The following is a 13,797-nucleotide window of genomic DNA, read 5'->3' on the forward strand; positions in this document are numbered from 1 at the left end:
CTTAGACAGTACAGTATGTGGGTATAGCTTATTGTGTGCCCAGAACATTCCTTCTCTGTATATTTGTATTTATACATATGGGAGGAGGGAGGTGCCATATTGCATTATCAATCAGTTTAAGCAAAAGAGAAAGAAACCAAGATCGCCATCTAGTGGTGACTTTATTTAATCTCCCACTGAAATCTGATGTACACTGTTTGTGGTGGGGGTGAGTTAGTGATACAAAGGGTTAATGCAGATGGGCAGATTTAAGACACAGATGTGGTGGAAAAGTAGAACAGGAGATTTAAAGTCCACTTTTGGCCTCTTGGGAGGAAGCTCCTCACACTGGAGCACATTTCTCTGGGGTCAGGGGTGCTGCCCTAATTGCTAATTGAGTTGTCACCTCACTCCTTTAATACCAGCCACATATTAAATGCGTATACTGCATGTCAAATGTTGCATGGCTGCATGTGTATCAGTTAAATCTGCAGCATGCATATCAATAATTCCTAATTAGCCAAGCAGTAAGAGGATTCATTATGTGGCTAGTATTAAAGGGGTGAGGTGGCAACTGTAGTTGCTTATAATGAGCCCCAGGGTCCTGTTCATCCCATTTAGATGTAATGTTTCCTGTGTGTGGCTTGCTCCATAGGGTATAATGGCTACTACATGTACTGCTCCACGTTATGTATATATCATTTGATTGGTCAGTGAGACCTACTGTACTATACATGAAAGAAAGAAAAAAAAGGTTTATTTTGCCTTTAATAGTAGAAGTCAGCACTTTGGCACATTCTTGCACTCTCTCTTCTCCGGCACCCGCTGTAACTGCCCATTCAGCTCCTCACATCTGCCAATGGGAACCCCCCAGGGGAAAACATCCACCGTCTTTTGGGTCTGTGTGACAGTCGTGTTCCTGATGGGAAGTCACATGGGGCAATTAGGGCAAGAATGGGAATGAGACAGTAACATGTGGGGGCCCCAGGGGACACAAGACTCATACTGATATTGAGGGGCAACCCATGAATACTCACGGATAGTTGGGGTACACTGGTTGACACAGCCTTTCTCTTGTTCTCTCTGATTGGCCACAAGTTGGGGTGCACAGACCCCACTCACTCCACTCCGACCAACTTCCATTCACTGGGGGCAAAATAAAATCACAGATCAGCCAATATCACATGGTTATTCTGCTTTTGGTGAAGTCATGTGCATGGCAGTGCCACTATCAGTATCAGTGCCAGTATCAGTACCAGTGCCACTATCAGTACCAGTGCCAGTAGCAGTACCTGTATCAGTACCAGTATCAGTACCAGTATCAGTACCTGTATCAGTACCTGTATCAGTACCAGTATAAGTGCCACTATCAGTATCAGTACCAGTATCAGTCCCAGTATCAGTCCCACTATCAGTACCAGTATCAGTACCAGTGCCAGTACCAGTATCAGTACCAGTACCAGTATCAGTACCACTATCAGTACCAGTATAAGTATCAGTATCAGTACCAGTATAAGTATTAGTACCAGTATCAGTACCAGTATCAGTACCAGTATCAGTGCCAGTATCAGTGCCAGTATCAGTATCAGTACCAGTGCCAGTATCAATGCCAGTACCAGAATCAGTACCAGTATGTGTTCCATGTGCCAATCTCATTCTGTCCTCCAGTCATCTCATATACTTGGGCACTGGAGGAGCCAGGAGAGATTCCAACACAGCATTGCAGTGCCAGGGAAAAAAATTATATAATACTGTGATAGGGGAATACTGCCTGGGTGTATAGGATCCTCCCCCTGGGGTAATACTCTGATGGGGAAATACTGCCTAGGTGTATAATACTGCCTGGGTGTATAGTATTGTCCCATCCTATACACACAGGAAGTATTTCCCCATCAGAGTATTAGCCCAGGGGGAGGATCCTATACACCCAGGAAGTGTTCCCTTATCACAGTATTACCCCAGGGGGTGGAACCTATACACACAGGAAGTATTTCCCCATCAGAGTATTAGCCCAGGGGGAGGATCCTATACACCCAGGAAGTGTTCCCTTATCACAGTATTACCCCAGGGGGACCATATGAGGAGAGAAAGTACTCACAGCGACATCTCTTAAAGTTGTAGCAGTATCGGTTCTCCTTGTATTTACTGCCACAGTCGTCCCCTCCATGCGCCGACCCCTCGCACCTGCGCTTGCGGTTCTGAGCTCCCACCTTGTTATCACACTTGATTCTGGTATCAAGAAGGAGGCAGTCGGACCACTCAGACCACTCCGACCAAACTCCATTAACTGGGAAAAGAAAAGGGTAAGTGGTCGCTTGCTGAGGTCTCTCCAGTCAGCAGTGTTGCAAATTCTAGTCTTTCTCTACAGTTCAGTGATTAAGAGCCATATGTTGCTATGGCTTTCATGCCTGGATACCATCTGGAATGCACAGGAGAGTGTTTTCTGGCCCTTATTGTTCATTTCTGCTGCACAACCCTATTTCCAATCTGACTCCCCACACCCCAGAATGACACAAATCCTACGTGTACCCCCCATGTACAGCTGACACCTACCTGGGCACGGAATTCCTATTTTGCACATAGTGTCCCGTCGCGCTGCTCCTTCACAATATCTTCCCCCATGGCGGGGGGCCGGGTTATCACAGACCCTCTCCTCTGTCACCAGTCCAATCCCACAGGTAACTGAGCATGGAGATGGCAACTGCCAAGCACCCCAACTGCCAGGTACTGCCAGGGACAGATAATACACCATTACTCACCTCTCTATTCACCAACACATTTCTCTTTTGTCATTTACAGTAGGGGGTACATTATCCCTTATAATAAATGAGCCCCTCAGTGACTTCTAAAATCCTTATCATTTACAGTAGGGGGTACATTATCCCTTATAATACATGAGTGATACTCAGAGTTCCCTGTATAACTCAGCCTGCAGCCTTGTGCCTTTATATGGTCACAGAACAACCCCTCAGTGACTTCTAATATCCTTATCATTTACAGTAGGGGGTACATTATCCCTTATAATACATGAGTGATACTGAGAGTTCCCTGTATAACTCAGCCTGCAGCCTTGTGTCTTTATATGGTCACAGAACAACCCCTCAGTGACTTCTAATATCCTTATCATTTACAGTAGGGGGTACATTATCCCTTATAATACATGAGTGATACTCAGAGTTCCCTGTATAACTCAGCCTGCAGCCTTGTGTCTTTATATGGTCACAGAACAACCCCTCAGTGACTTCTAATATCCTTATAATTTACAGTAGGGGGTACATTATCCCTTATAATACATGAGTGATACTCAGAGTTCCCTGTATAACTCAGCCTGCAGCCTTGTGCCTTTATATGGTCACAGAACAACCCCTCAGTGACTTCTAATATCCTTATCATTTACAGTAGGGGGTACATTATCCCTTAAAATACATGAGTGATACTCAGACCCCTGATATCTCATTATGAGCAGTAGGTTTGTGCAGTTCACCTCCCTCTTAAACCCACATCCCACCTGGGCAGGTCGGCAGAGAGTTGCAGTCCCTCCTTTCCTCTGATGTCCCCTCGCACAGCCTTCCTGGGGGGTCACTGGAAGGGGTTGGCTTGTTACAGATTCGCAGTCGAGACTGAACAGGAACATTTCTGGAATCTTCCTTTATACAGCTTGCTGAACAGTCATTCCAAGGACCCCAACTTCCCCAGGCTCCATGTGCTGGAAAGAACATTAGTGTCAAATTTGTGGGCTCAGCCAAGCCATCCTCTGCTTGTAAGAATGTTATATGGACCATGGGAAAGAGAGCAGCCCAACAGCAGGAAGTAAATAACTGGGTCAGTACCGGGGTGACTTTTCCAGGGCGAGGTTTCTCCATGGTCATGGGAAAGAGAGCAACCCAGGAGCAGGAGTTAGAGAGATTTAGAAGTGGGTAAATCATGGGGGAAAGAGATTCAGAGGAATGGATCTGACCATGGAAAGAGAGCAGCCCCAGAACAGGAAGTAGAGAGAGTTAGAGGTCAGTACCTGGGTAAGTACTAGAGCAGGGGCATCATTCAGATGTCTGAGATTCAAAGCATTTCCTACAGCACAAAGTTCCTACAGCCCCCCCCATAGGTCCAATACAAAGGATTTGTCTATGGCATTTTACCCCTCCCCCCTCTGGGGGCCTGTGCCCTGCCCCTCACACCCCTGAACCCACTTACTGGGGCAAACTTGCTGGGTGTCACAGTCATCTAAGTCTGCAGAACTCCCAGCACAGGATCCCCCGCAAAGGGGTGCAGGGTTATTGCACTGTCGCATTCTCTGTCGTCTTCCTCTTGCGCATGTTACGGAACACGGAGACCATAGAGACCATTCCCCCCAACGTCCACTCTCTAAAGAGAAGCAACAGCTGTTACAAAAGAGTCACCCCAAAACTGACTGCAAGGAGCCCACAATTCCCAGCCATCTTGGGGTATCATGGCTGCCATCTTGCTCTGTGTCATCACCTTGGCATATGGGGACTTCTGCTTGCCAACTTGGGGTACAATGTACCAGGTACCAAGGGGTTTATGGGGTAATTGTGGCTAAATGAGTTAAAGGGCAAATAAACACAGAAGATGAGGGCATGTGGGGTAATACTTACGGGGGCAGCAGTCCTGATAGGAGCAGGCCCTCATTTGGATCCTTTCTCCTTTGCACCCCTCCTGTCTGGTACAGAACCGGCTCCGACTCTCAACCCCTTCCAAGCAGGAGACGCTGCAGGGGCCCCACTCACTCCAGACACTCCATGTAGCGGCACTGAAAGGGAAGGAGAGACAAGGTGGGGTTGCCATACAGATTGCTGCCTCCTGCACAGGGAAACATACAGAACTCCCAGAATGCCCCTCTCTCACCGGCAGGACTCGCAGGGGGCCCCGGGGTCCCGCTTGAAGCTGTACTTGATATTCAGGCAGCAGTCGCCCTCGCTCACCCCTTCCCCGAGGTACTGAGTGCAGCCCCCTGACCTCTCGTCAAAGTCACTGTAACACACGACTCCCTCAGACACTGGAGGAAATAAAGCAACAGAATAATAACCTGGCTCTGCCCATCCTCTTCCTCGTGGCCCAGAGCACTACAAATGCCACACTCATGCCATACATTAGTTTCACTCAATGTCTTTGCCCCCAATTCCTTATAAAATCTCACCTGAGAGCAGCAGGGACACGTACCCCCCCACAGCCAACAGCCAGAGCAGTGAGAACGGAGCTGCCATAGTGCAACAGTTCCTTCTCCCCTGAGTGACGCCAATGTTTGTGACTCTCACTTCCCTCTGCTTCTGCTGAAATACCCCCCCCCTGCTTCTTCTGAAATACACCCCCCCTGCAACCCCCATGCACAATGTGCAAGGTTAGCAGTTTGTGGGAGGAGCAGGTGATTTTGGGGGGAAGCTGAGCCAGCACAATGGAGGAAGTTGCAACAGTGATAAACACAATGGTGCAACCCAGGAGAAGAGAGAGACACACAGATTTATATATATATATATATATAGTGTTTTTATACAGGTCATGGAACTCCGAGGTAACTTATAATATCCTCATATTTTACAACTGGGGGTACTTTATTAATTATAATACACAAATTTTAGTGAGTCGTGTGACAGAAATTACATCACTACTCACCGTTTATAACTGATGACATCACTACTCACCGTTTATAAGGATATAATTTACAAGATATTCATGGCTTTTGTGTATTATAAACATATAATATGCTGTATAGCTGTACTTACCATTGTTAATGGCCCCTATGGCTTCCTTCTCTACCAGTGCCTCATTTCCGCTGGGTTAAACCCTGTGTAACTAATTAGTTCTTATTTACATCCCCAGTTCATTGGCTCAGGTTGATGCCCATATCTTGCACCAGTGTAACATAGAACTTTGCAGGGGGAGCTCCTCCAGTTGATCTGGGTGGAGGTTCCATTGAGACATAGAGTCAACAAGGGCCCAGAAGTATTAGTCCCTAAAGGAACAACTCCTTTAGAGAAGTCGGTGTACAAGTACCCCATGAGTGAGATGAAGCTAGTGTGCAGGACAGTCACTGTTATAGCACAATCTAGAGAGAGGGAGTCAGTGAGTATTAGTTAGTAAGAGCAGCTTTCAGCTCCACCAGGCTCTGCTGCATGTAGTGAAGGGACCACAGTACTGACAGGGGAATCAGGTTATTGTTCTGTCCCTGTTCCACATCTGTTGTAAGGTCCGGCCTTCATGAGGTACTGACACCCTGGAAGGTGTAACTTCAACTCCCCGTGCTATTCCTTCAGCTGTGCCATTTATGTTGTGTCTCCTACATCTTTCATTGTACCTGTCATTATTCAACTATTTTGTGTATTGTGAGTATTCCCAACCCTGTGGCAAAGAACTCCTGGGGTCCACTTTCTATTAGCTTATACTGTTGACAGTACTGAGGTGTAGTTCAACAATACCCTCACATGATCTTTCCATCTAGAGAAAGCCCATCATGTGTATAAGGAGTCCAGTGTAGCCCATGTTCCACCCTCTAGTTGGTATTTGCCTTTTTAAGCCAAATTGAAGTTACACCTGTAAATAAAACTCTTTAAGTATTTCAGGGCCCAACAGAAAAGGGGGTGCAAATCAGTATGGAAGTTTTTGGGGGGCATATGTAACAGAATGATAATACATTTAGGTTTCATTTCCATAGAACCCCCACTCTCACAGGGTTTCCTTCTCCTTTAATGTTCACACATACTTTGGGGAAGGGTAAATATCCCCATTCAACTAACTTGGGGACAAACTAGGGCCCCAAAACATGTATCCATGGGGGGAGTTGTAGTGATGAAATGGCTGGGGCATTATAGCTTGATACGGTGCATTAAAGAGAGAATCTCATTGGCTAATCCCAGCAATGGCCTCCCCCAGTACAAACTCTACTACTGATATCAAGTATAAAATGCAAATGAGATGTTTATTACAGTAAGTGATTTCTCATATAGTTGTGACCAAATCAGTGACCCCTTCCCCAGTAACATAGAGCAATTGAGGGGTGCTGAACAGTTGCTCCCCCCACCCCAGGCAATAGGTAGCTTCATGGTGATGAGATGGAACAAAGATGTGAGGTCACACTCTCCCCACCCACATTATGATGTCACATAAACCTATGAAGTCATGGCATTCTCTTTCCTACTGCTCTGCACTCATAAGCACCAATCAGCAGCTGGGGGGATTTATTAACAGTGCCAGGGTGGGGGGCAAAAAGAGTTCAATATCCCAGAGTCCATTGTCCCCCACCATATTTCTCCTCTTGCTGGGTGAGGGCAGGGTGCAAGGGTGGTCCCGGGCCAGTTAGCACTCAATCACATTCTTACACTCCTCCTTCTCCTCCACCTTCTTGGTCTGCTTGTTGATGGGGTCACATCGCACTCGGGGGGTCCCAGAGAAAAACACGTCCACTAACTTGCCCGTCTGAGTGAGGGTGGTCTCCCTAGGGAGAGAGTAGAGACAGTGGTGTGGCAGCCAAGAGGCGGCAGTTGGAGCTCACTAATACTCACACTCATGGCTAGTGGGGCGGTACTTACGGGTAGTCGGGGTACACCGGCTGGCACACCCTTTCTCTTGTTCTCTCTGATTTGCCACAAGGAGGGGAGCACAGGCCCCACTCGCCCCACTCTGACCACTTTTCATCCACTGTGGCACAAACAAACGTGCAAATTAGTGAAATGTGCAAATTAGTGAAGGGTGTGATTAAAGGAGAAATGACTCACAGGAACACCCGTCCACGTTGTAACAATTGCGGCTCTCCCTGTGGTGGGACTCGCACCATTTCCCCCCGTATTTCTCTCCTTCGCACTCCCGTTTCCTGTTCTGGGTCCCCACTTTGGTGGAGCACGCTATATTCTCCTGCAGACGGGCACACGGGCTCCAAGGCTGCCACTGGCTCCACTTCCCATCGACTGGAAGGAGGGAGAAGTCAAGGCAGGCAATGAGGAGGGCACCCACTGCCACCCAAAACACGCTGGCACCCACTTACCTGGACAGCCCACCTTTGTATTGCACATAAATTGCCGGGTGTTGGATCCCTCACAATGTCTCCCACCATATTTGGGGGCCGGGGAATCACAGAGCCGCTTTTCTCTGATCCGTCCAATGCCGCACGTGACCGAACATTCAGAGTCTGGCTGCCAGGCCCCCCAACCTCCAGCAACTGCAGAGAAACAAGAAAAGATCAGAACTTGGGGGGGGTATTTTATTATTGGGGTGTCCCATCAGCAGCCCACTGCATGTAAATTTACCCTGCAAAATAAGAGGCTGCTGGATCCTGGCTGGAGACCCATGAATTTAACCCCTACAGATTAAAATGAAATGGTCTGTACAATTATGAGTGATGTCACAATCATAACCGTGCAATTGTGGCCTCCCAACTGACCATTATTAAACTTGAATTGATTTTACAGGCAAGATGCCAGGTAATCCCCGTACATTCAAAGCACTTCATAACTCTGCCCAACCCTACGTCTCTGAACCCATCTCTATATACCCAACCACATACTATGCTCCTCTACTGACCTGCTACTCAACTCTTCTCTCATTACCTCATCACATGCTCACATTCAAGACTTTGCAAGGGCTGCACCCCTCCTCTGGAACTGTCTCCCACAGTCTGTCCGACTTTCTCCCAACCTTTCTGCTTTCAAGAAATCTCTGAAAACGCACTTCTTTCGAGAAGTCTCCCCTCACTCTGCTTAACTACCAAACACAACACCACATACAGTACCACATTTCTCACCCACTTAATCTGATCTTGCCCACTCCCACACCTTGTGTATTACTCCCTTCCCTTTAGACTGTAAGCTCTTTCTGCATAGGGCCTTCCTCACCTTTTGTATTGATCGTGATCATATGTATATAATTCATGTGATTTAGTTGTATAATCACATTTACTTTACAGTGCTACGCAAAATGTTGGCACTATATAAATACATGTTAATAATAATAATCTACACTCGACACAAATTCCTGTCTGGCCATGGGAAAGAGAACAGCCCAGGAGCCTGAAGTTCAGACTTCTCTGGGTATCTGCTTGGGGTCTCATTGGATTCACTTATCCAGGAGAAGGGCCTTCCATATACAACCCCCAGCATCCATATACAGCTCCCAGCATCCATATACAGCTCCCAGCATCCATATACAGCTCCCAGCATCCATATACAGCTCCCAGCATCCATATACAACCCCCAACATCCATATATACAATTAGGGCATCCATATACAGCCCCCGGCATCCATATACAACCCGCAGCATCCATATACAACCCCATGCATCCATATACAGCTCCCAGCATCCATATACAGCTCCCAGCACCCATATACAACCCCCAACATCCATATACAATTAGGGCATCCATATACAACCCCCAACATCCATATACAATTAGGGCATCCATATACAACCCCTGGCATCCATATACAGCATTAAAATATTGGTGAGCCCGAACAGACATTGAGCCCCTTGGACTTTCATGGTGACCCTCTACACCTGGCTCTCCTGGTTGTAGTCACGGATCACCCCCAGAGGGGCAAATAACAGTGGCAGAAATGGATGGACAGGGCTTTTTTGGGCTGATCCGTGTGATGGAGGAATAGATAAATAAGAAGGTGTATCAGGGATGATGTCACAATTGGGGTGTTTCCCAGAGCAGACAGGTGAGCTCCCCACCTGGGCAGAAGGGCAGAGAGGTGCAGTCTTGGACTTGTCGGGATTCCTGGCCACACGGCCTTCCTGGTGGCACGAGGGAGGGTGACGGGTTGTTGCACTGGCGCTGGCGAGTTTGAACAGGGAAAATTCCGGAACCTTCCGTTGTGCAGGATTCAGAGCATTGACCCCACAGACCCCAATTGCCCCAGGCCCCGTGTGCTGCAAGAAAAAGTCCAAAAAAGTCATTCATCCTGAAATGTAACCCTTCCCCCTACATTATTGGCCCTGCAGTTCTCCCACTCAATGCCCCTCCCTGGCCCCAGGAAAGCTGCACTTACTGGGGCAAACCTGCTGGGTGTTACAATTAACCTTTTCCACTGAACTCCCAGCACAGGATCCGCCGCACTGAGGGCTTGGGCTGTCGCATTTGCGGGTTCTCTGCTGTGTTCCCTCTGCGCAGGTCACGGAACACACCGTCCATGCGGACCATGAAGACCAACCTCCAGTCTCTGAGGAGCACAACCTTCTGGTTAGTGGGGGTCACATGAACAGGGGCAAAATACTGAGTGGTCTCTGTGCTAAACTGCAAGTCTGACATTCAACCAGGGTCCCTCAACCTCCTTCCCTCACTCACTTCCCTTTACTCACACTCCTATCCTTCCTCACCTTCACTCACACTCCTACCCTTACTCTACCCTTACTCACCTTTACTCACACTCCTACCCTTACTCTACCCTTACTCACAGTTCTACCCTTACTCACCTTTACTCACACTCCTACCCTCTGACCCCCAATACTTACCTGGGCAGCAGTTCTGCAGGGAACAGGCTCTGACCTCCACCTTGTTACCCTGGCAGTCCCCTTGACCTGTGCAGACCCTATCTCTTCTCTGAACCCCATCCAGACAGGACACAGTACAAGGGCTCCAGAGGCTCCATTCGCTCCATTCCGCAGGACTGGAAGAGACAGAAGGTCTTTAAAGTGCATGGGGTGTTACCAGTGTACAAGTACATCTGTTCTTGAGTCATGGGGTTATTTCATATCCCTGGTGTCAGTTTCTGGGGTGAGGGCCTGACGATTGCTGGTCTCATACACTGCAGCATAGGGAATACACACTACAGACCTAGAGGATATTATCCAATAGGGATGTGACTTTACTGCAGTCATTCTAGTCATTTCCTGGATAGGATAATGAGCAAAGGGAGACATGGTGCAAAGGTTACACACAATAGGCTGAAGCCAGAGGTCTGTAGCTTATGTGCCCATATCCAGCTCACACTCCTGGTGACAATGGTTTGGGGCCCTGTTGTGGTAAAACAATGGCCCTGTCTCCATCACTCAAGGGCCACTCAGTCACAGAGATCAGTTCCTTTATCTGCCTGCAGCTCATTATTAATCATCCCTGTGGGTCACATAAATAGCAGGGGCCCCATGCCAGGAGCAAGATAACCCTTTCATCACTAACAAACCGACAATACGCATGAGTGACCACCCCCCTCCCCTAAGGATCCTCTGCTCCAAACAAGCAGTAAGTGTCCTATATTATTAGGGCACAGATTTGAGGGACCGACTCCCCAGTTTAGGAACCATTGTTCTAGTCTATATTCACCTTGAGCTGTGACAGAGTTGGATGAGAGACCTCCCTACTGGAGATGTACAAATGGACATGGAGACCATCCAAGGTAAGGACCTTCCTACTGGACATGGAGACCATCCATAAGGTAAGGACCTTCCTACTGGACATGGAAACCATCCACGGTAAGGACCAATCTAATGGCCATAGAAATGGAGACCATTTAAGGTAAGAGCCACCGTAATGGAGGTGGAGACCAACTGGGGGAAGGACCTCTCTGGACATGGAGACCATCCAGGGGGGCACATAGGTGCAGGGACCTTTGTGAATAAAATTAGGATGGGGTCAATTTTGTAAATCTGCCCATTTATGTGCATGTTGTACCCAACTCCCAGAATGCCCCTCTCTTACCGGCAGGACTCGCAGGGGGCCCCGGGGTCCCGCTTGAAGCTGTACTTGATATTCAGGCAGCAGTCGCCCTCACTCACCCCTTCCCCGAGGTACTGAGTGCAGCCCCCCGACCTCTCGTCAAAGTCACTGTAACACACAACTTCCTCCGACACTGGGGGGAAAAGAAGCCACTTTATATACAGCCCAAAGTAGGGACTAGGGAAACAATGTGGCATTAGTCACTCTCTGTGTCCCCCAATCACCCAAACATTCCCCCAAGAGTCTTGTGCAGTCACACCCCCAGCAATCATCCCCCCAGCAATCATCCGTCCCACACCTGTAGGACCCCTGAGCCCCACACACCTGGGCAAAGGCAAAACACTCACCTGAGAATGGCAGGAGGGCCCCGAGAGCCAACAGCAGAGCTACACGCACGACGGACATTTTGGCCTGGGGGGAACGGAGAGAAACAAGTCCCTGTCTCTGCCCCACAATGAGACTTTCACTTCTGCTCCTGTGAATAAGTCTCCGAAATTCCACCCCTTTTGTGATTGGACCCTCCCTTTTTGGAGAAAACACACAAGCACCCCCCACCCATGTAGAATGTTGAAATGTCCCTATTGCAGGTGGGGGGGGGGGCTGTACAGAGATACAGAGGAAATTAAAGGGTAACTAAAGCTGAAATATAATACACAGATATAGACGTGACATATTTAATAGGCCCCTATCTCTAAACAGACCCCAGAGACTAGGAAAGACTCTCAGATGAAGAAGCAGAGTTGTAGTTCTACTACATGCACAGGTTTGGCTGTTGGGGGCAGGGCTGCAGAAGGTTACAGGAAGAGGGGATTAAAGTGATAAAGAGAGAACTCAAACAAAGGGCCACACATCCAGCAGCTCCGGATGTATACGATTAATCCACAGAAAGATAAATATATTTAAAGAGCAAATATTCTCATTGGCACTGGGAGGATTCTGCCCCCTGATCAGCTGATTGGTGCTGCTGTTTTTGGGGGGATGTTCCCATTTTAGTGCTGCAGAGCAAAGCAACATGGCAGCACCACGGCACTTATCTCAGGTGGGGTACAACAACACCTTTCCCTTACCCCCCAAATCACACGCCTGCCCCTCTGACCAATAAAACTACAAGAGAATACAGGGGAGCACAATATACAGTATGTGGGGGTTCCCTGCTTATATGGTCTATTTACCTGCAAATCTGATTGGCTTCCCAGGTAATACTGGCTATAGTCCCGCCTACCTATCTGACCAATGAAACAGCAGCATTCCATAGCAGTGCAAATGTTCATAAGGAAAAATTCATATATATATATATATATATATATATATATATATATATATATATATATATATATATATACTGTATATAATAGACGCTTAGTGATGTCATCTCTGTCACATGACTCACTGAACCTGCTATATTAAATAAATAGAAGGAAATAGATATATATATATATATAAATAAAGTATTTGGCTACAATCAGAGCTGCAGAATTCTACAGAATTGATCTTGTGCAACTTCCTGACATTCTTGGCTCAGGGTGACTGTTGATATTGGGAGAGATAAAGGGGGGATAAGGAGGAGGTTGCGGGAAAGAGTCGGGGTCAGTCAGTAGCACGGGGGTTAATGTTTCACCCTCCAGTCACAATTCTGTCAGCTCACTCACTATAACTGGCCAGCCACTGCCACTCACCTGCGCTACAGAAATGGATATTCCCCCAAACTGCCACACCCCCAAAACTGCCCTAAATATACTGCCGCCCCCCCAAAACTGCCCTAAATATACTGCCACCCCCCAAAACTGCCCTAAATATACTGCCGCCCCCAAAACTGCCCTAAATATACTGCCGCCCCAAAACTGCCCTAAATATACTGCCGCCCCCAAAACTGCCCTAAATATACTGCCGCCCCCAAAATGCCATAAATATACTGCCGCCCCCCAAAACTGCCCTAAATATACTGCCGCCCCCCCAAAATGCCCTAAATATACTGCCACCCCCCAAAACTGGCCTAAATATACTGCCGCCCCCCCAAACTGCCCTAAATATACTGCAGCCCCCCTAAAACTGCCCTAAATATACTGCCGCCCCCCAAAACTGCCCTAAATATACTGCCGCCCCCCCAAAACTGCCCTAAATATACTGCCACCCCCCAAAATATACTGCCGCCCCCCAA

The 13,797-nt window shown here is 47.9% G+C and overlaps 2 protein-coding genes across 4 annotated transcripts; both read right to left on the reverse strand.

Moving 5' to 3' along the window:
* Positions 1 to 719: 719 nt before the first annotated feature.
* LOC108698107 (properdin) lies at positions 720 to 5,268 on the reverse strand. Of its 3 annotated transcripts, XM_018229356.2 has the most exons (9): positions 5,135 to 5,268; positions 4,843 to 4,993; positions 4,593 to 4,747; positions 4,171 to 4,341; positions 3,488 to 3,685; positions 2,533 to 2,706; positions 2,078 to 2,266; positions 1,017 to 1,125; positions 720 to 898 (listed from the first exon to the last, which is right to left on the reverse strand). In XM_018229356.2, the coding sequence occupies exons 1-9, from the start codon at positions 5,199 to 5,201 to the stop codon at positions 760 to 762; spliced, it is 1,353 nt and encodes a 450-aa protein (XP_018084845.1). In that variant the 5' UTR covers positions 5,202 to 5,268; the 3' UTR covers positions 720 to 759. The 3 variants fall into 3 exon arrangements, with proteins under 3 accessions (XP_018084845.1, XP_018084846.1, XP_018084847.1); XM_018229357.2 differs by lacking the exon at positions 4,171 to 4,341; XM_018229358.2 differs by lacking the exon at positions 2,533 to 2,706.
* Positions 5,269 to 6,891: 1,623 nt separating this feature from the next.
* Positions 6,892 to 12,077, reverse strand: cfp.L (complement factor properdin L homeolog; the record flags this gene model as incomplete). Its single annotated transcript, NM_001093566.1, is given in 9 exon segments — positions 6,892 to 7,426; positions 7,521 to 7,629; positions 7,707 to 7,895; positions 7,973 to 8,146; positions 9,659 to 9,856; positions 9,976 to 10,146; positions 10,439 to 10,593; positions 11,622 to 11,772; positions 11,987 to 12,077. Coding segments are annotated over 9 exon segments (1,344 nt in total). The 3' UTR covers positions 6,892 to 7,287.
* Positions 12,078 to 13,797: the final 1,720 nt, after the last annotated feature.

The sequence above is a fragment of the Xenopus laevis genome, chromosome 8L (assembly GCF_017654675.1).
Source record: "Xenopus laevis strain J_2021 chromosome 8L, Xenopus_laevis_v10.1, whole genome shotgun sequence".
NCBI lineage: Eukaryota > Metazoa > Chordata > Amphibia > Anura > Pipidae > Xenopus > Xenopus laevis.